Below are 22,312 nucleotides of genomic sequence, written 5' to 3'. Positions count from 1 at the left end.
CTTTGGAGGTTTTTAAACAGAGGCTGGATGGCCATTAGTCTGGAGTGCTTTGATTGTGAATTCCTGCAGGGCAGGAGGCTGGACATAATGGCCCTTGAGGACTCTTCCAACTCTATGATTCTATGAATTAAAACTTCACGTAACAGTAGGACTGTCTAGCTTGCATATAGGAATATCATGGGAAAACCTTGTTAAAAGCATTGCTGAAATCAAGGTATATACCAGCACTACCCCGACCTATCAAGTATGTGCCTCTTTCAAAAAAGAGATAAGATTAGTCTAATGTGATTTATCTGTATAGTTATTTATCTTCTCCATATTCTTCTGCAATATTTTGGCCTCTTTATATAGATTATTATAATAATTGGCAAAAAATTAATGATTTTTTGATCTGTTAGGTAGGCTCATATTTCAGATAGTCTGCAACAGTTTGCTCCTTTGATATCTCACCTTTAAGAAACTCCTAACCATCATGAATTCCCCTTCCTTTGAGCATTTTGGATCAAACGACCTCATACGTTTCCTTAAACTCTGACATGTGGCTTCCCTTTCCTCTATGTAACAAATTCCAGATGTGCTTTTCCTGAATGGGAATACTTAAGCTGTTGCTGGAGAGCTCATAGATACTATACTTAGAAAGTGAGCCTTATAATGTCCTTACTTTTTTCCTTTATCAAAACAAACATAAAACTTGGTTGTTTGAGATATCACTGGCAATCTATAGAATCTTAGTACCTTTGCGAGGAATTCCTCCAGAGGTTCTACAAGTTGCTTGGTTTGCTGCTGAATGAACTGCTCACAGGCAAACTTGAGGTGCCGATCCACATCCTTTTTAGAGTCAATATAATGTTCTCTGATTTCTGGAGTACCCTGGAATGCAGAGACAATATTTATCCCTTTCTTTCAATCTACAGAAATATTGATATTTCAAAAGCCGAATATTCCAGTTCATTAAACAAATGAACATTACCTCCAGTAAAAACTGTATCAGTGCATTGTTGCTACTCAGTCTAAAAAAATGTGGAACTGTCATTGGATTCAGGATTTTAAATGCAGCATCTGTAAAACAGAACCATTTTAATGAATATCCCTGCATGAATATTCACTTTTATTTCTTTTTTTCTATTTTTCTTCACCCCTACAATAGGCAAATTAAAATGGAGTATCTATGAATTCTCAAATAAGTTTCATGCCAAAAAACAACAACCTTTCACATGTATAGAAAGCAAACTCTGAACAGATAAATAGGGGTTCGGGCAGTTTTCCAGTGAAAGATCACCCAAAATTGGCCTGGAAATATTAAATGGGAAGGGATCTGGAAACTTTGGGGGCTCCAGAGGCCAAACTCTGCCTAATCCTGATGTATAAGAAACTATCACAGGATTATCAGATCTATTCAAGGCAAGTTCATAAGAAGAAGATAGACCATCCGTTAGATAGTGAGGCCCCACTCTGTTCAGGGTTTTCTTTCTTTTTTCTTTAAAATATTTATTATGATTTTTTCCAAATACAGTAAAAATTACAATTATTTAGAAGAAAAGTAAAAAAGAAAAAAGAATAAAGAGAACCAGGAAAAAAAGTGCAAGTAAGATACAAAGAAAATATAAATAAATAGAAAAATGGCTTCTGACTTTTCTTTTAGAGAAATTAGATACAATATAATCATAACTCTTTATCTAAAACTACATCATACACTTCTTCCAGTAAGCAACTACTAATTCTCAATTCTCAGTTATCAAGCTCAATGTCTTTTTTTCCACAAGAAGTTGATGAGGGGGTTTCAAATCCTTTTAAAAAGGCTCTAACGATTTTTCTCTAATCAAAGCAGATGGATCTGAAAGCTCACTCCATTTCAACAACCATTCCTCCTTTGTAGGTGGTACTGAATTTTTCTCCCTTTGTGCATATAGTAGTCTTGCTGCTGTGATCATATACTGTAGTAGTTTTTCACGGCTCTTTTCCAGCTGTTCAATCATTAGTCTCCCTAAAAGATGTTCTGGTTTTAATTTAATGGTGACCTTTAAAATCCTCTGTATTGAGATATGTACTGTACCTGGATGCAGAAAATTCTAGACTTTTCATATGTTCACCACATATTATAAAATGTCCTTTCCTGTTCACATTTCCAACATACAATTGAAATACCCCTATACATGCTTGACAATGTCTCTGGCATCATATATCAAAGTATATCATTTTTATAAAAAATATTTTCGAAGATCATAATATCAACTGCAGCATGTCCAAAGGAGGGTGACCAAAATGGAAAAGGGTCTAGAAACCATGCCCTATGAAGAGCAACTTAGGGAGCTGGGGATGTTTAGCCTGGAGAAGAGAAGGTTGAGAGGTGATATGATAGCCCTGTTTAAATATTTGAAGGGATGCCATATTGAGGATCGAGCAAGCTTGTTTTCTGCTGCTCCAGAGAATAGGAACCAGAACAATAATAAAAATTAATAATAAAATTTATTTATATACTGCTTTTCCAAAACTGATCAATGGATGCAAGCTACAGGAAAAGAGATTCCACTTCAACATTAGGAGAAACTTCCTGACAGTAAGAGCTGTTAGACTGTGGGACGAGGGTGGTGGAGTTCCCTTCCTTAGAGGTCTTTAAACAGACGCTGGATGGCTATCTGTCAGGGATGATTATGAGTTCCTGAATGGCAGGTGGTTGGACTGGATGGCCCTTGTCCCTTTCAACTCTATGATTCTATATAATGTAAATCTCAGCAACTCTGATGACATCCTTATCCAAAATTCTTAGCTCATTCTAACATACAATTTTTCATTTGTTTTTCTTGCGTGCCAAATTTTTAATAAAATGTATACATTTTACCAATCATATACTAGCTGTGCATAAAAGCAATTCAAACTCTGATTTGCTTTGCTCAAAACCACAGCTGTTTTTCTCCATCTTAACAGTAACTATAAACAAGTATACTGCTGAAAACTATCTCTCTCTACAAGTAATTGTGCATTCAATTTAATCTTGCATTCTCCTTGACAATTCTCCAAAAGATCTTGGTAGGTTAACCATCTTTCTGTGTCTGTTGTTTCTCTTCTATAATAAGCTTCTCGGGCTGAGATACATAAAGGCATAGACACAGCCTTGGTTTTTATCTATTCCATATTCTTAATATTGTACTGTAGTGGGAATTTTCCTGTTATAATAAAAAGCTATAGAAAGATGGAGTCACTTTGGTTAAAAGAAAAATAGTTTTTAAAATGAGGCTTGAAAGCTAGAGAAGAACTAGGGCAAAGTAATAAAAGTGCATCATGACCCGTAAGAAGTTGGCACCAGCAAAGAAGACATAACATACACAATTCGAGATAATGGAGACATTTGTTGATGTTCAAAAGGAAGGTTACTGAAAGCTACTGAATGCCTGAAGGAGGGGTAAGGAGTGATGATGCAGTTATTAATATATGCATAATTCTCTGTCTTGATTGTAAGAATTCTGTGTGTTTAAATTGTAATTAGCCAATGAGATGTGAAGAAAGAGCTTCTTTGTGTAATTGACTATAAAATTAGGCCATCTTGTCTTGTTTGAGGCCTCAGCTTTTTGGAACTGGAATTCCACTGAGTTCATGTTTCCTTTGTCGACAATTGGAAATAAACTTATGGAGTTTTCAAATTACTAGGTCCTCTTGCTAATTCTTTGCTCTGCCAAGCCTAACACTTTATGTCTCCTGAAATTTCTGTTACATCATAAAATAGCTATTAAAATCTATATTCACTTTGACTATATGATATCATCAATATTCATGCCACCTAAACCTCAGGTTGTGCCCTTCCAATTACAATAATCCTTTATTTCTCAGCACCATCTATTATTTCAAACAAACCAAACAGGCAGCAAAATACAATTTCAAATCTGATAAATCCACTTTGCTTTGTATCTTTAAAAAAAACCACACTTTATTCAATTAAAAAATGACATTAACAAACAGAACAAAACAGAAACAAAACCACTCACAGTAAGACATTTACTAAACAAATAGAACATTGAACACATTTAAAAATTACTTCCAATGTACTGTATTTTGTTGCATCGTTTATTCTACTGGAATGTATGACATATAGTATATAGCCAGACAAATTTAATAATGTAAAATATAATGTATGGAGACATTTGTAAAAGCAAAGTATACTGTATATATTGTGAATGATATTTCTAAAATAATAATATTTTTTTTTTTAAAAAAAAGAAAGCAATAGAGAATAAGATTTGGATAAAGTGTACATGATCAAATAGACACAAGATATGGCCACACAATAGCTTTAGATAACTGGGAAAAACCTATGGGGGAAAAATTTTTTACAGCCTCACAAGATTTAAAGGAAAAGAGAAGAGAAGCAAACATTTCATTAATTTTAAAACCCGACAAAGACCCACAAGAAATTAAAAATTACAGACCGATTTCATTACTAAATACTGATTATAAAATTTTTATGGCCATTTTAGAGAACAGATTAAAAAAAGTTATGCAAAACTGGATAGGAGAAGAACAAAATGGTTTTTTATCTCAAAGACATTTAAGAAAAAATGATGACAGATATAATTAAATTGTTTAAGGATAAAAAAGATAGGGGATTGGCTATAATACTGATAGTTATGGAAAAAGCATTTGACAAGGTAAATTGGAATATAGTATTTGAAATTTTAAAAAAGTAGGAATCAAGGGTAGATTTTTAAATTGGATAAAAGCTATCTATAAATATCAAGAAGCGTCTTTAATCATAAATGGAGAAAAAACAAAACCAGTAAACATTAATCGAGGCACAAGACAAGGATGTCCTTTATCTCCTTTATTAGTTATTATGGTGATAGAAATATTGATTAGGAAAATAGAACAAAACAAATAAATTCAAGGAGTTAACAATAAAGGAGCTGAAATTAAAACTTTAGCATTTGCCGAAGACCTAGCTTTCTTCTTGGAAGATCCCCTATTAAGTATAAGAGAATTACAAAACAAACTTAAGAAATTTGAAAAAATATCAGGACTGAAAGTTAATGAGAGCAAAACAAATATGTTAACTAAAAAATTAAGGAAAACTGAGGAAAGAGAGTTAATAGAAATTTCAGGCTATAATATTACAAAAAAAGCAAGATATTTAGGAATTGACATAACTACAAACAATATAGACTTATTTAAGAATAATTATAATAAGTTATGGAATCAGATTAAAAGAGACATAGAAAATTGGAAATCCTTAAAATTATCATTGTTAGGAAGAATATCATGTATTAAAACGAATATTTTACCAAAATTATTGTTTTTATACCAAACAATCCCAGTTATACCAAAATATAAACTTATTCAAGTATGGCAAAAAGATTTAACAAAATTTATATGGATGGGGAAAAAACCTAGAGTGCGAATGAAAATATTGCAAGATGCTAGAGAGAGGGGTGGATTGGCCGTTCCAGATTTAAAAATCTACTTTCATGCTACATGTCTAGTATGGGTCAAAGAATGGTTAGAGTTGAAAGATAAAAAACTGTTGAGATTGGAAGGGGAAGGACTGACTTTTGGATGGCATGCATACCTGTATTATAATAAAGAAAAAACTGATAAAGAATTTAATAATCATTGTATACAGAAACCACTATTATGGATTTATAGATAAATTGACACGGCTATTGAAGGATGAAAATCTGGAAGATTTTTATAAAGACTGGGATGACGTGATAACAACAACAACAACAACAAGGAGAAGAAATATTTACAGAAGGTTTCAAAGATTAATGAACTGAAAACATTTATATGTACACACACACACACACACATATTGGAATGATGAATGTAACAAAATATAGATAAAAGAATGTTTAGATAAAGCAGCCGCAAAATCTGAAAAAATTTAGAGTCTTTTTAGAAAATAGATATAGTTAAGATGTAGCAAACAAAATATTGAATCTAAGAAAGAAAATAATAAGGATCACAAATGAAGTTATAAGTACAAGTGTACAAGATAGGAAGAATTGTTTTTAGTTAAATGTTGTATAAGGGATTTAGGTAGTCATTAGTTGTTAGAAGCATAGAGTGAAAGAAGATGTTATATGTTAGTGTGAGTGTTTTAGGTGTTGTAAAGTCGAGTAGATTAAGTTAGAGATGTTATTAGATTTATGTTTGTTTATGTCATTGTGTTGTATTGTATTGTCTAATATCTTCAATAAAATTTATTAAAATTAAAAAAATGATATATCTAATGATAGCAGCAAGTCTAATCTTAGCAAAGAGATGGAAAATTGAGGAACCTCCAACAATAGATGATTAGAGAGGTAAGGTCAGAGACATGGAAGAAATGAATGAAATAATATTCTTACTAAATAAACTGAAAAACAAAAAAGAAAAAGACTGGTCCTGATTTGAATAATATTGGCTAAACTGCTAATAGAAGAACATACCATTTCTTAAATTTAGCTTCTACCAAAAAAAAAATTACATTATTGAGAATAACATGGAAAAAATAGAATAAAAATTATTAATATCCATGGATATTTTATCTATGGATTCAAGCATCCACAGCTTGAAAATATTTCAAAAATACATAAATTCCAAAAAGCAAATCTTGATTTTGCCATTTCATATAACGGACACCATTTCACTATGCCATTGTATTTAATGGGACTTCATCATCCATAGATTTTGGTATCCATGGGGGATCCTGGAACCAAACCCCAGTGGATAACAAGGACCCACTATATATGATTTTCATGAACAATGACAAAACTAACAGCAAACACAATTAATCAAGAAAAAAACAAGAAAAGAGAAGGAATGGGAAAAAATGAAAATAAGCATGAACAGTTTGTTTTAAGGAAGGAGTAACAAAGATAGGTTCTTTACATAAATTGGTATATCACTAATTGTAATCATGGGAAATATTTGAGACAAGGAACCAAGTGGCAAACAATAATAAAAAATCAACCTCATTTAGGGTGATGAACTGTATGGAAGTTTCTATGGTGAAAATATTAAATATGTATGATAACCGTAATGGATTTTTTTGTTTATGACAATTTTTTTAAAATTAAAGTTTAAAATGACTCCTCAAATTGGGGTTGGAAACTAACTGGCCCTCAGGAGTCACAACTGCCAAAAGGTCCTAAAAATTTGTCAAGGTTAGACAAATGTTACCCCACTCCCGCTCTGTACATTTGCCTCCAACTGCATAGCTGGACTAATTCATCAGTCAGAATAATTCAATACCTCTAGTCTTCTTAAGATCCAAAGAAATTTCTTTTATCGTGAATTCAGTGTGGAAAGGAGCAATTTGTTCACGAAGAATCAAAAGGTGTTTTATTAAGAAAAGCTGTCCATCTATCGGAGTCTACATTATAAAAAAGAATTCATGTGAAAAGAAAGGAAGACCATCAGCTTGTACTCTTACAATTTCATCTGTTTTTAGGCTAGTCTAAATAAATCTTCCATTTCCCATTAAACTATCTGTGCATCTTTAGCTAACATCACACTGGAGACGAAACAACTGATATTCATAATATATAACCAATGTGCACAAGAAGGCAAAGACATCTGCAAAAGTAGATGCTTATCCTGTAATCTCTAACTGCATTCATTACACCTGTTTGGAGACTTTTACCACTGAACTATTCACTTTCTGAACAATTCAAATTACAATATGCATTTATATTTAGAGTGTTCTTCAGCTGATCTAGACTACTGAATCATGAAGTCACAATCTTCTCGACAAGCTTTATCTTTAATTCCTCCCACCAATTTTCAAAATGCTCCAATTATTCAATTTCTTTCTTCCAAGGGGTGAAACACATGGGCAAAATAAAGTGGCTTCTAACCACTTTGAAGGTGGGGCATTTAGACAACGCAGGTGGCAAAGTGAGTGGCAAGTGGAACAAAGACATGCTCTGGGGCTAATAACCAGAGCAAAAAGAAGCCCCAATACGCTTACATAATGTGGAAAATGCTCTTCTTCATGCCTGCATATAAACAGCATGGGGTTGTGGCAAAGCAAAAAAAGTCAAAGTGCAACAACTCCAATGGATGTAATGAAAACATACACAAATAGACAGGGGAGCAAGGGGTGAAGGGAGGGAAGCCAGCTATAGCACGGGGGGGGGGGGGAGAGTGCATGTGCATGTCCCTTCTGTTTTCCCCTGAGCTTTAGTCATATGCATGCCCCTCCCACCCTTCCCCACGATTTACAGTTTTTCCACTTTCCCAGGAATCTTGCGCCCCAATCCGCACAAAAGTGGAGGGACGACTCTCTCTCTCTCTCTCTCTCTCTCTGTGTGTGTGTGTGTGTGTGGTGTTACAGATACCTTACAGAGAAAAATGGAGGAGCATTAACTGTAAATAATCATTATATCTAGTCTCAAAAGTGGCACTGCAAACTCCTATACAGACTGTTTATAGTAATTAAAGTAGTTATTGCATTAGTCTAACTCAGTACTTCTCAAATAGTGGGGCGGGCCCCCCAGGGGGGGCGCGAAGCTCTGTTATGCAGAGGTGTACTTATAACAATTTCATAGACAAATGATACTATTTACAGTCGCGCGGGGGGCGCGAAATGTTTTCTTCTTCCTAGGGGGGGCATGACAGAAAATAATTGAGAAGCACTGGTCTAACTGTATCAAACCATTATGCAACCATTATATAAAACATCTACTGAATACCTCCTATTCAAAGTAACATTATCTAACCTTATTTTTAGCAATGGACTCTGCAGCTGCTAACAATGACTGTATGCAGGCAGATAAGGCCTCCTGTGACAATCCTTGGAAGACTGCTCTCTAGGGAGAGGAAAAAAAAAGAAGACATGCTTTCATAAAGCTTACTTTCTCTTCCCTCAACACAACAGAGCAGGTGTGGATAAAGTAGGAGCCACACATCACATATAGCCTCAATACCATTTTGTGGGCTAAACCCCCTCTCTTCAGTCCCTGAGTCTCTTCCACGAAATGTCTTAAAAATCCTCTCCACAATGTTTTTTCCCACCAGAGGATTCTAGAATATGAAAACTGGCCCCCAGACATTCCAAAGTTATTCATATCTGCTCTAGAGCAATCACACAGCTTGCATCTTCAGTTTGCAAAAGCAAACATTTAACATTATTTTGCTTCACAATTTCTCAGATACTACATGTGGAAGAGAAAAAAATAGGGTTGAATTCAGAATAAATAAGATGAACTTAAGTTTCACTGAATCATTCAATTAATCATGATTTATTTATTTTAAACTGTAACTGAATTCAACTAACTTAACTTGAATGTAACAGTGTGTATCAGTTATGATTTATGTAAAACAAGGTTAACCTTTGTGAAGGCCCTCTTATAATTTATTTTCAAGTCACAAAATTATTGTATGGTACTTTCACCTCTTTCTCTAATGGTAGTGTAATGATAAGTGTAGATAATCAGGGGGAGTTAGGAATTTAATGTCTACTTTGTGCACCCCATTCAAAAATTACTTCCAAGAATAGAATATGCATCTATAGTAGATAGGCAATTCACTTTTTTAGTATGGAAGCTTTGACCCACCAAATGTTTTGGAGGGTCCCACCACCCAGCCAACTGTTAAAAGCAGACTTAGCATTACAGCTACGATAAAAGTGTATGCATACATCAATACATCTGTAAAGCTTGGAAAGACACACAAGTGTCCTTCTGACAGTAGGATACCACATTCCATGGAGATCTGCAGGTGAAACTGTAGTCTGAAGTCTAAGATTATTGGATTCCAATGTATCTAAAAAACAGAAGGGACATATTGTTTACCACTGCCTCACATTTAAGAATATTCACATTCTTTATGATAACCAATTATATATGCTACTTTGAAACCCATTATGATTGTTCTGAAAGCCAACATGATTTCTATATTGACCCATAGATGTCAGCCTTGGATGATAGCCTTGGTTTCTAATACCACAAACAATTGGCTGTAAAGTGTCTCAACTGAATTTGTGCCTAAGTAAGCTACCACTGAAAGAAATATTCTACACCAGTGGTTTTCACACCTTCGGGTGAGAACCCTGGTATGTGTGTGGTACAGTGTTGCTCAAGGCGAGTGGGGAGGACCTGATTCTTCCTCCTCCTTCCCTTCCCAAGCTTTTTTATGTGTAAAATGTACATATGCTTTGACTTAAATATTGAATTTGCTTAAATAAAATTATTCTAATTTGAACAGCTCCCACAACAAGTGTGAAACCTCCAACATTGTCTGGTTCTTGCTTTGACTTAAGTGCCAGTTGCAGATGTGCAGAGGCTAAGAAACTAGCTTGGTTAAGGCTCACATGCATCAAAGCTAGGTTCCTGGCCAAGGAACTGGCCCCATGAGTGCTGGTGAAGATGACATCTCAAATGTTGTTTACTTTCCCTGCAGGGAGGATGTAGGATGGGCAAAGTGGGAATTCTTGTTGTTAATTCCATCAGTTAATGAAGATAACAATGAGATTTCTCAATGTAGCAGAAAGGTGTAGATTTCCTCTACACTCTATACAGGCCAAATTAAGTCCAGGGCCAAAAAACTGCAGAGGACGGTAGCATATGGTGTCTCAGAAATATTCTATAGCTAGGCATATTTTATCATCCATAAACCCTTAGACACTTTGAGTCAGATACTGCAAAATGTTGCCAATGGAATATGTGGGCTGTTTCTGTGGCCCTTAGGAATCCAGAAAGCTTTTTCTGAAAAAAAGTGTTTTGCCCCTAAATGACCTACAGCGGGAATTATTGCTACATTTTTGCCTATCCAAACCATTTTAAGCCTGTGTGTATATGCCTTCATGTTGCCTGGCAACCTCATAAATTAAAGTTTTCTTAGGCAAGGAATACTCATTAAGATGTGAGTTTGCCAGTTCCTTTCTCTGAAATATAGCCTACAAACACCTGGTATTAGTTGGTGGTCTCCCATCCAAGATGACCCTATATAGCTTCCAAGACCAGACAAGATCTAGTGCATTTAGGTTAATTAAGCTGAAGTAATATTCAAAGATTGCTGCCATAGTTTGTGTATGAGCCAGTGGCAGAACCTTGTTGCCTACTAAACAGCTCAGCAGAAATCACTTGGTGAGGTCTCTAGATGTCAATGAAAAGGAGGTGCTTTCTGGTTTTAGTTCCACAAAGGGATTACCCCATCCCTTTACTGCAGAGATGGGCAACTGCCAGGGCTGAGCAATTGTGTTGGCTCCCTATGGAACACTGGCATGCTGCAGCTACTGGCATCCCTTATCTCCTTCAAAACAGGCTTCTTAGTCCTGGAAATATAGAGCCCTTCCTTCATCTTATACAGGTCTCTTTAGGCATAAAAAAGGTGACTTCCCCACCATGCATGTATAGAATGATGAAATGGTCAAAAGATCAGTCAGAGGCTTTGGGCTACTGGTTATCAAAGAAAAGCAAAACCCTCCCCAATTTGGAGGGGGGTTTGGTGTGGCAACTCTGGGAGGAGGGGGTATACAAAAACAGCCTTCAGTACTGCATGGAGCCAAGAGGCCATATTTGGTCACACCTTTTTTAGTGACTATCTCACCCTGGAACTACTAGGAAGTGCCTTTAGAATTGAAATGCCAGACAATCATTAGCTGAGACAAGATCTTTGCAATATATGTTATGTTAAAAAAATCTTTATGATTAGAACAGTCAAACAATTTTTTCCAGGTTCTCAAGGATGTTAGGTTATCTAAAAATGTCAATATGCCAATCCCAATTGAAAATATTCAATACTTGTAATATTATTACAAATACTGAATACCCTCTTTGGTTCTCTCTGGAATGTTCTTCAAATACCGAAAAGCCATAGGCAAATACTGCTATTATTTGCAAGATTTCAGAAGTATAAATTACTTTGTACAAATTAAACAAACACAGAAAAACAAGCATACCAAGTTTTACCACACTGTAGCTTTTTGGATCATCCAGTTTTGTAGCCGACAGTGCTGTATCTGCAGGCAACTTTTTCGCTTCATCTTTTAAGCTCTGTGAAATTTGCTAGCAGAAAAAACACAATTATTTAAAATAATTGTTTCTACTGCAGAAACTACCATTGATCTGCATAGGAACAAAACTCAAACCACCACATTTCACAGTACAAAAAATGAAAACATATTGAAGATATACATGACATAACACTGATAATCCAGGGATTTAAAATCACAGGAAAGCTGACAAAGGAGCACAATTTCTGTTTCAATTACTGTACATAGATCTATTGTCTTATTTTTTGTTTGTTTGTTTTTATGAGTCATTCCTGGATATTCCTCACGTGCTTTTTATTTATTTTTAAAAATATTTTTAATTTTATTAAATTATCTTAACATATATACAAACAGTGTTTCATATGCCCCAATCCCCCCCCCCCCCCCCCCCATATGGCTTGAAAGAGTTTATACATTATTTACCATTAGTAACTTATATTCAATATGTGAGATAAGGATTTAATTACATTGTTGACTTCACTGTACTCCGTATTCCCTTTAATCTTCTCAAGCAGGTTTCCCAACCCAAGTTCCAAGCTTCTACCTTCTCTAACAATATCAAACAGTAAGTCCAGTAATACCTTTACTTTATTTAGCATCTTTTTGATGATCCTCTCCAATGGTGTTTTATTATTTTCCTTCATATTCTTAACTATATCCTTTAATAGTTTATTTATTTCAGCTGCATGGACCCAATACTTCCTTCCACATAGTTTACCCTCTTCATCAGGTAGGTCACCCACCTATAACTGATACCTTCATTTTTTATTTTCTTTAGTGCTGTCCCTAAGTCATCATTATTGCTTGTATTCAAACGTTCTATAGGAAACCATTTAAAATTTCCATTTACCGTTATATTTTGCTATTTTAATATAATAATAAGATTTTATTTATATACCACTTTTCCATTGATCAAAGCGGTTTAACAACATATACAACTTACAATATAAATATTAAAAACATGAATATATTAAAAAAAACCATATACACATTAGCAATAAACATATATTTACACTCAAGGGGACGATCAAATTACCTTTATGTTTCTGTCCACTCAGTCTAATTACTGAACTGTATTCCATTTTTATTTATTGATCTTTCTAACCTTACTCATTTCTTCTCCCTTTCATATTCAAATTCGAAGACTCTTTTCCTTTGGGTTGCTTCAAAATATATCTCATGTGCTATCTAAGGCCTGAAACAGACAGACCAAAATGAGCAGCTTCCAGCAACTTTGGGGATGTGCTGTGCAGATGATGCATACCCTCAGAGTGGCTGGAAGCTACTCTGAGGCTGCCTAAGGTGGTTCGAAGACATTGGCAAAAGAAGTTGTAAAAAATTGCTCCTGTTGGCAGCTCCTTTGAGACCACCACCATTGCCCACTGCATTCTACCAAGGTAAACTTTCAGGGCTCTTTTAATATCTAGACAATGTCATTTTCTCTCTGGAATATCTAGGTTCAGGGCAGAAGATGGGGAATATGAGTTCTTCATTGCAATAGAAATACCTTCAGAGTTGAAGGATAATTCTGTTTGGAGTATAACCATATCTTCTTGAATAGGAACAGGGTTAGCAGAAAACCAAGCAATGTTTCTTGTGAGAAACACTGTCCGCAAGAAAAAAATAGTTTTAACTAAAAATCGAAGTAACATTTTTCACTGGGGTTAAAGGTGATACTTGCATATTGAAATCCAAAGCAGAAAAATACCACAGAACTTTTCTAATCTATCTTTCATTACAACAGTCACCCTACCATCTGCTCCATTACCACACCTAATTTAAAGCCCTAGTTTTAAGCAGGTCACTCTATTTCTATCTGGCTGTTAGATTAGTTACTTCTAAGCATGATACATTATAGAAAGGAATGTTGACTCATACAAAATCAAACAAATGCTAAGATCAAGTGGAATATGATGCACCAGATTGTGGTGGAGTCTTCCTCTTTGGAGGTTTTTAAGCAGAGACTGCATGGCCATATGTCAGAAGTGCTTTGACTGTGTGTTCCTGTATGGCAGGGGGTTGGAATGGCCATAGTGGGCTCTTCTTCTATGATACTTACCTCCATCATTTCCAACTTAGCAGGATAAGCAAGGTCACCTGGGGCAGGTTTGTAACCAGCAATGTCAGTCTGAATATAGATATATGTTCTGTACACCAGGCGCTCTTGAACATCCTCCAACATCTGCTTAATTCCAGCAGCAAAAGCAGCCAGCTGTTCCACTATTAGAAAGATGCCATTTTAAAATCTGTTCTCATCAAATGCCAGCTATCATAAAGCTGTAACATATATTATTTCTATTTCTGTTTAAGTAATTATGAACGTACAGTTTTACAACATATAACAATGAAAATGAAAATGTAAATGCTTTTGATTTTAGCTGCTGCAATTCTAACCCTATAATAATCTACATATCAACTGAGATAACATGCTGAACTTTAGGTTGAAGAAACTGACTCTCCAGATATTGTTGTACATTTCCCATCATACCGAGCTAATGTTCAGGGATAATGTGAGCAGTAGTTTATCAACATCTGGCAACATTTTCCAAGCCCTGCTGTACTTGCTGAATAAGAAACCATAAACAAAGTACAGTCGGCCCTTCTTATACACGGATTTTTTATACATGGATTCAAGCATACACGGTTTGAAAATGTTCCAAAAAAGTATAAATTTACCTTAATTTTCCATTTTTTATAAGGGACACCATTTTGCTATGTCATTATACTTAATGGGACTTGAGCATACACGGATTTTGTTATACACAGGGGATCTTGGAACCAAACCCCAGCGTATAACAAGGGTCCACTGTATATGAAAATGGTAATTCCAAAAATATTCATTGGGCATAGAGTGATCATCTGCTTATGAAAAAATGAGCAACCTGCTGAGAACATCTCTTTAATTATTGAACAATCCATAAACAACTAAAAGAGCTGGTGGTGGTAATGGAGAACAGCTTAATAGCAGAAAGAATGGGGAAAAGAAAGAAAGAAAGCTCTTAGTCAAAACCATCATCAGATGGTCGTGGGAAAGGATATCCATGTGAAATGAACACACATTATTATTTGCATGACTTCAAAAAACAATTTTGCTGGAATAATAATGACCCCACCAAAACCACTGCCAAACCATTCTTACTGTCAAGAAGTTCCCTTTTACATTCTATTGAAATCTACCCTCCTATAACTTCAAAACATTAGACCTGGACCTACCCTCTGGAGCAGTAGAAAACAGATCTGTCCCCTCCTCTTTGTGACAGCCCTTGAGGTATTTAGAGTACAATCATGTTACCCCCCAGCCTTCTCTTCACCAAGTGGAGCATGCCCAGCTCCTTCAACCTCTTATCATCCTTGTTGTCCTTCTCTGAACCCACTTCAACTTGCTTTTTGTTGTTGTTGTGTGTGCCTTCAGAAAGCCATCAATCGTTATCCAGAATAGATTTATTTTTAGTGTCGAGAGAGTTAAGTACAAGAACTCAAAAAATGGAAATTGAACCCAGAACATATTCTGACCATAATTTGATAGAATTATATATTGAAAGACTTAATACAGACGAGTATCATTGGAAATTAAAGGACAATTACTAAGTGATGAGTGTTTTGTAAATAAAGTCAAAAAAGAATTAAAAAAATTTTTTTTTAATGAAAACTGCACTCCAGATTCATTAATGAAAATAGTATGGGATACTAGCAAAGTTGTGATGAGAGGTTTATTTCTACAAAAAATAATATTTTAAATATATATTGTAATATTCATACACATTTGTAAGTTGAAAAAGAAACAGATTTTATGAACATATTTCATTACATTTAAGAATTATGTTACAAATCTTAATCAATGTTTTGATATTTTTTTTAAAATTACACTTACCATTGTTTTGCACATGATCTTCAAGCATTTCATTTTTGAGAATCCCACAGAGTTCAGACAGTGTTTCTAGGTGAATTATATGGATGATCAATGGCCTGAAGACATCATATAATGACAGGCATAATTTCTCCAAAAGTTCACTGTAAGAAAGAAAAGAAGGCATGATATTGCCGGATTAGCTCTGGTTTCTTTTATGACAGTAGTGTCTTATGTGCTGCTTACGTATTATTCTGGATATTATTTTTGTTTTCATTTTTCCACTGCAGTGCAGAGGGGGCAGAACATTAAACATGATCTACTAGTGCTAGTTTCTTTTCTTCAGGCCTCACCTTCTGCCCTTTCTGTAGAACAGGGTCAGATTTCATCTGTAGGAGCAGTGTGGAAGGGTGAGACCTCTAGGAAAGAAAAATGGCAGAAAACAGGGTAAGAATAGAAAAGGAGGTGAGAAGGTGGGGATGATCTTGCAGGGACAATTCTGTAAAATCTTCTTCATGTTCTTTTTAAGTATCAGTAACCACTAATCGCCCCTACAGGAGAGTGGTGCTGTATGTAACTTAATTTGCAGACACAACTGGTTAACTTATAGTGTCTGAGGTAAGCATGGTAATGTGTTTAGTTACCCAACTGTGTCTGCATAGTTATGTGGGAGTATACCTACTGAACGCTGTGAAACACGTCACTAGATAAGCATGCAAAGAATTGGACAGTTAGATTATGCCAGAAGGTGATTTATAAAATACAAGATGCAAACAAGCTGGACCATACAATGGTCCAGCATTAAATTAAACTGAGAAGGCCTTTGAACTGTGCTGAAAAGGCAACATTCATGAATGTGATAAAATGGGGAGGGGGGGGGGACACATAAACTCCTCATTCAGCTCAGCCTCTTATCCTAAGTTACTTTGTCCACTCCTCTCCAAATATTAGTTCTCTACAACTAATTCTTTTTCCCAATGCAAAACAAGCTGGCAAAAGTAAATACTTTTTTGAAGTTTTGGTCAAAAAAACATAAAAATATACAGGTTGTTAGAGAACACACTATGAGCTCAAAGTGTTGGGAGCTATGTAATCACTTCTCTCCCAAGTTGATAATCTGTATGTGGACAGTTACAATCAAGATTTATTGCAATAAAAGATGACACATGCCACCTACTCTAGTTTTGGTGTTGGTTTTGTGAAGAACTCGTCATACAGTTGATGCTCATCCTGGCACACATGAACCATAAAGGCACAGCCACTTCGCACCTGAAATTTATAAAGAAATATATTAATAGTTAGCAAGCAGTTGTTAACATGTTCTTTAAAAAAAGATGCAATTGATATCTAGCTATAGGCAGTAAATATTCTGTTGCCAGCTTCTCAGCCTGTTCATATAATTTTAAGACAGAATTTAACAGAATGATAGCTAATACAGGAAGTTAGCTCTGTGTGTGCATGCGTGCGTGCGTGTGTGTGTGTGTGTGTGTGAGAGAGAGAGAGAGAGAGAGAGAAACTCTGGGAACATTGGCTGCAGAAGAAAGAACTAACATAAGGAAAATGGCATCCAGGAATTCTGGCATCCAGATAGTGATGATTGCTTATCTAATTGAAGAATACTGTTTCTAGGTTTTTATAAAAGAGGAGAAGAAAATCAAGGATGAACAAAAGATGACAAGTAAAAGAATTGCCTGCTCATACGCCCCCTGCAACCTCCCCCCGCTCCACATTCATAGACTGATGTGTGAGGAGACCCATTGAACACCATTTTTAACTATTATTTTTTTCTTTTTTTGCCTCTGATTGAGCGCCTGAGCAGCAGATCAGCTTTGCATTACATGCCTGCTTGATCGCCCCCCAAACAGCCCAGGGAGCAATGGGGGAGGCAAAGGGATTTGGGGCGAATAGAGGCTCCTCTTCTCTCTTTCCCAGAGGGAGTCTGGGGAGACACAGAAGTGCCTGGACGCAAAGGGATTTGGGGCAAACAGAGGCTCCCTTTTCCCTTTCCTGGAGGGGAAAAGCGCCTAAGAGACTAATTGGCTGTGACGTCAAGCGCTTAGGCGCTTGATTGACAGCTGCTTTTAAAAAAAGAGCTTCCAGAAGAGCAATGGGAATGGGGAGCAAAATAACCCGCTTCAAATTATCACAGGGAAAATACCAATGGGAACGAAAACAGAGGTAAAAAAACTCAGGTCTGTTTGTACCCGTTTTTAATAGGAATGATGGGTCAGATTCGATTACAACTCAGAAAAAAATCCAAGTCAGAATCGCAGCGAAATAAGCCGCTTTTTTTGCCCAGATTCAGTGCCATGTGTACAAAAGAAAAACATGTTCCTGGATCTGTTGCCACAATTAGTAGACACTCTTTTGGAGAACGAAGACAAGATACAAATATATATGTTACAGTCAAGAAGTTTCTTCTTACACTGAACTGAAATCTACACTCCTGAAACTTCAAAACATTAGACCTGGTCCTACCTTCTGGAGCAGCAGAGAACAGATCTGCCCCCTCCTCTCTGTGACCGCCCGTGAGATATTTAAAGAATGCAATCATGTCACCTCTCAGTTTTCTCTTCGCCAAGTTGAACATGCTGAGGTCCTTCAACCTTTCCTCATATGTTTTTGTGGCTTTTCAGGCTATGTGGCCATGTTCTAGAAGAGTTTATTTCTGATGTTTCACCAGCATCTGTGGCTGGCATCTTAAGAGATGCTGGCGAAAAGTCAGGAGTAAACTCTTCTAGAACATGGCCACATAGCCCGAAAAACCCACAAAAAACTATTGATGCCAGCCATGAAAGCCTTTGATTTCCTCATATGTTTTCTTCTTCATACCTCTTATCATCCTTGTTGCTATTCTTTGAACTTGCTCCAACTTGGCTATATCCTTCTTAAAACGAGTCACCCAGAAATGAACACTATACTCAGATCAGGTCTGACCAGCACAAAATACAGTGGGACTATTACTGCCCTTGACTGAAAAACTATGTAGAGTTTTGCATTTTGATTTCATTTTATTAACTTCTAATTTATCAAGCTCCTTTTGAATTTTGCAACTATTCATGATGACTTTTTGTACATGGTTTTCCAACCAATTATGGATCAATCTGACAGTGTTTATTCCATATTTAATCCATTTACTAATCAAAATATTATGGGGGACCTTATCAAAGGCTTTGATGTAATCTGTATAGCGCGCCCGCACCATACGCAGACATGCCATACGTGGCTTTAACCTTACACAGAAGGTTAAGCTTCCGGGACATGAAATGGCACGTGTACCCATGGTGCGTTTGCGTCGCACTAAATGCAGAAGCGTCCCCCCATTGCAACCAATGGGGTTTGAGCTTACGCGTTTTCCGCCATATGCATCCAGAATGTATCCCCGCATATGGAGAGGGCAAATTTCTACTATCTACTAAACTAGTGATCTCACTGAAAAAAATATGTAAGTTTTTTGTGGGTTTTTTCGGGCTATGTGGCCATGGTCTAGAAGAGTTTATTCCTGATGTTTCACCAGCATCTGTGGTTGGCATCTTCAGAGAATGCTGACATGGAAGAGAGTTGGGAATATATATACTGTGTGACCCTGGGTGAGGAAGAGTGATTTCCATGTTAATCTGTGTATTGTTCTGTTGTTGATGGCAAGGTCTCAGGGTGGGAGGCTATGCAAAGAGAATTAGTGTCTGCTTATAAGACTAGTTTGGCAGGACTTGATCTTGACAAACCCCATGCTGGCTCCTACTGATCACTGCATAGTTATCAAGATATTTGAAATCAGACTCTTGTATAATTCATTCTAAGATTCTCCTGGTATAGAGGTCAGGCTGACTGGCCTATAGTTTCTTGGATCTTTTTTGAGAAGGATAATATTTGATTATCTCTAGCCCTCTGGCACCTCACCCATTCTCCAAGATGTCTCAAAAATGATAGTAAGTGGTTCTGTGAGTATGTCAGCCAGTTCCTTCAATACTCTAGGAGGCAGTTCATTTGGTTTTGCAGATGTGAACTCGTTTAGGTTAACTGGGTGATTCCTGACTAACTCCTTATCAATCTTGATTTGCAATCCGGATTCCTTGCCAAAGTCCCTGCTGATGGATGGAAGCACAAAGAACCTCTTTGCAGGGGGTGGGGGGTGGGATGTAGCCAAATAGGTGTCCAGCAGTTCTGCCTTTTTGTTGTGTAAAATGTGTTAGCATTTTAGCATCCTTTTCTGAGCAGTGGTCCCACCATTTCCTTGCTTTGAACATATCTGAAAAACTCCTTCTTGTTACTTCCTGCTTTCTTAGTCAGTCTTAGCTCATTCTGACTTTTGACCTTTTCTTACAATATTCCTTTGCACTAGAAACCATTCTATTTCTCTGTATTCTGTTCTAATGGTAGGCTCTTGTTCTGTGTACAGGTTTCACATCAGGATGATCAAATGTAATGATACATCCATTACTTTAAGAGACAATCATATCTTTTCATGGTCTATATAATCAAAGGTTTTGGTGTAGTCTATAAAGGACATGGTGATACTTTTTTGGAATGCTCTAGTGGATGCTATTATGCAGCATGTTACCCTTCTATAACTCTGGACAATATGTCCCCTACCACCAGCGCCTTTCTTTTCTTCTGCCTGAAGTTAATGGTTAAGCTGACTCCTTTCTCTGCTTGCAATGTCTCTTGCTGCTTGTCTGTCCTTGGGCCTCTTCACCACTGTTGTAGGAAAATGTAGGAAATGATTGCTTAGGTGGAATGATTCCGAATCCCCTGTAAATGGTCTGCTCCTGTCAGTGACTGTCCCCCAGGATGCTTCCTCAGGGATATCACAGAATCATAGAGTTGAAAGAGATCACATGCAGCCTTTGTTTAAAAGCTCCAAAGAAGGAGATTCCACTACTGCCCAAGGCAGTGTGTTCCATTGTCAAACAGCTGTTACTGTCAGGAAGGTTCTTCCTAATGTTTAGGTGGAAGTACAGACAAAGTAAATATCTGTGCAATCTGCTCTGCTCTGTCCAAGAAAACCTCCTGCATGCTAAAAGTGGACAAATGGGCCTCAAGTTGCTGAACCTTCTCTTCCAACAAGACAAAACGACTTATACCTGATGAAATGTAGCCATAACCATCGGCAAGAACACAAACATCACATAGAATTGCGTCTCCCTCACTTGGTATACTGGGTACCATATATACTTGCGTATAAGTGTACCTCATGTATAAGTCAAGGGCAGTTTTTGGGGTGAAAATCATGGATTTTGATATGACCTGTGGATAAGTCAAGAGTCAAACAGTGGGGCATGTTACAAAAGATGTAAAGGGGGAAACAAAGCACCATGTCCCTCCCTATGTCTTCCTCACTAGACCTCTCTCAAGGGTCACAGTCTCAGCATGGAAAAGGGGAAACAAACGTCAGCACATGCACGCACATACACACACACTCTTCGCATTCCCAAGGCTTATGGCTTTCAAAAGGGGGGTAGAAACCCCCTCTCTCTGCCCTTCACCCCAGGATACTAAGGGGTTATGGCTTGCAAAAGGGGGGGGGCAGACCTCTCTCTCTCTTTCTTCTCTTCATCCAGGATTCCCAAGGCTTACAGCTTGCAAAAGGGGGGTAGACCCCCCTCTTCTCTTTACCCAGGATTCCCAAGGGTTATGGCTTGCAAAAGGGGGATAGAAACCCCTCTCTCTCTTCTCTTTACCCAGGATCCCCAAGGGTTATAGCTTGCAAAAGGGGGGTAGAAACCCCCCCTCTCTCTCCTCTTTACCCAGGATTCCCAAGGGTTATGGCTTGCAAAAGGGGAGACAAACCTCTCTCTCTCTCCTTCTTCTCTTCAGCCAGGATTTCCAGGCTCAAGGCTTGGAAAACGGGGTCCAAGCCCGGGCATACTGTCTCTCTTCCTTGACTCAGCAGCTGCTTGTTAGCTCTGGCTGCCGGGGAAGGCTGAGGGATAACATACACACACACACACACACACACACACACACACAGAGGGAGAGAGGGGAGCGCACCAGGGACTCAAACAGTGAGCTGTTACAGAATCCCTGGCTACAGAGGAAGGTGGGCACTTTTTTCAGGAAATTTATAAACAGCATTAACATTGCCCCATATATAAATCTACCCATGATTTTGGAGTCCATTTTGGGGCATAAATTTCTTGACTTATAATCGAGTATGTATGGTAATCTGAGTAGTCACTAGAACAGAGCTCCAGCTCTTCCTCAAAACTCCCAGCTAAACAGCTATGTCAAACACCTCTGTTGGCCTCTCGCTGTTAGCCTCACATGAGGGACTGGGGCTGCAGCTATGGAGAGAGAGCTAGTGGCTGCCAGCTCCTCCCTCTGTCTCTGACCTGCTTCCTTTCAGCAGTCTCTGCCTCAATTCCTCATTGAGGACTTCCTCTATGTCCTCTTCCGTTTTCCTGGCACTTTCTTCCTGTCGGTTCGGTAAAATTAGTTCTCTGTCCTCTGTTCCCTTATCTGTTGGAGTGCCCCAGGGCTCTGTTCTGGGTCCCCTTCTG

At 37.2% G+C, this 22,312-nt stretch overlaps 1 protein-coding gene across 5 annotated transcripts in view; it reads right to left on the bottom strand.

Moving 5' to 3' along the window:
- COG3 (component of oligomeric golgi complex 3) overlaps positions 1 to 22,312 on the bottom strand; it is an 85,486-nt gene that overhangs the window by 23,276 nt on the left and 39,898 nt on the right. For all 5 annotated transcript variants that reach the window (XR_006102857.1, XM_042457354.1, XM_042457353.1 and 2 more), the window contains exons 11-19: positions 16,990 to 17,081; positions 15,837 to 15,976; positions 14,025 to 14,185; positions 11,873 to 11,978; positions 9,611 to 9,735; positions 8,691 to 8,780; positions 7,222 to 7,342; positions 971 to 1,059; positions 736 to 870 (exon numbers count right to left, since the gene is read on the bottom strand). Coding sequence is in view for 4 of the 5 variants with exons in the window: in XM_042457354.1 (XP_042313288.1) it covers positions 736 to 870; positions 971 to 1,059; positions 7,222 to 7,342; positions 8,691 to 8,780; positions 9,611 to 9,735; positions 11,873 to 11,978; positions 14,025 to 14,185; positions 15,837 to 15,976; positions 16,990 to 17,081 (1,059 nt within the window). In the remaining variant the exon portion in view is untranslated. The remainder of the gene's footprint in view (positions 1 to 735; positions 871 to 970; positions 1,060 to 7,221; positions 7,343 to 8,690; positions 8,781 to 9,610; positions 9,736 to 11,872; positions 11,979 to 14,024; positions 14,186 to 15,836; positions 15,977 to 16,989; positions 17,082 to 22,312) is intronic.

The sequence above is a fragment of the Sceloporus undulatus genome, chromosome 3 (genome assembly GCF_019175285.1).
Source record: "Sceloporus undulatus isolate JIND9_A2432 ecotype Alabama chromosome 3, SceUnd_v1.1, whole genome shotgun sequence".
NCBI classification, from domain to species: Eukaryota; Metazoa; Chordata; class Lepidosauria; order Squamata; family Phrynosomatidae; genus Sceloporus; species Sceloporus undulatus.
Note: the sequence above shows the minus strand (reverse complement) of the source record. Positions and strands in the feature narration are given on the sequence as shown.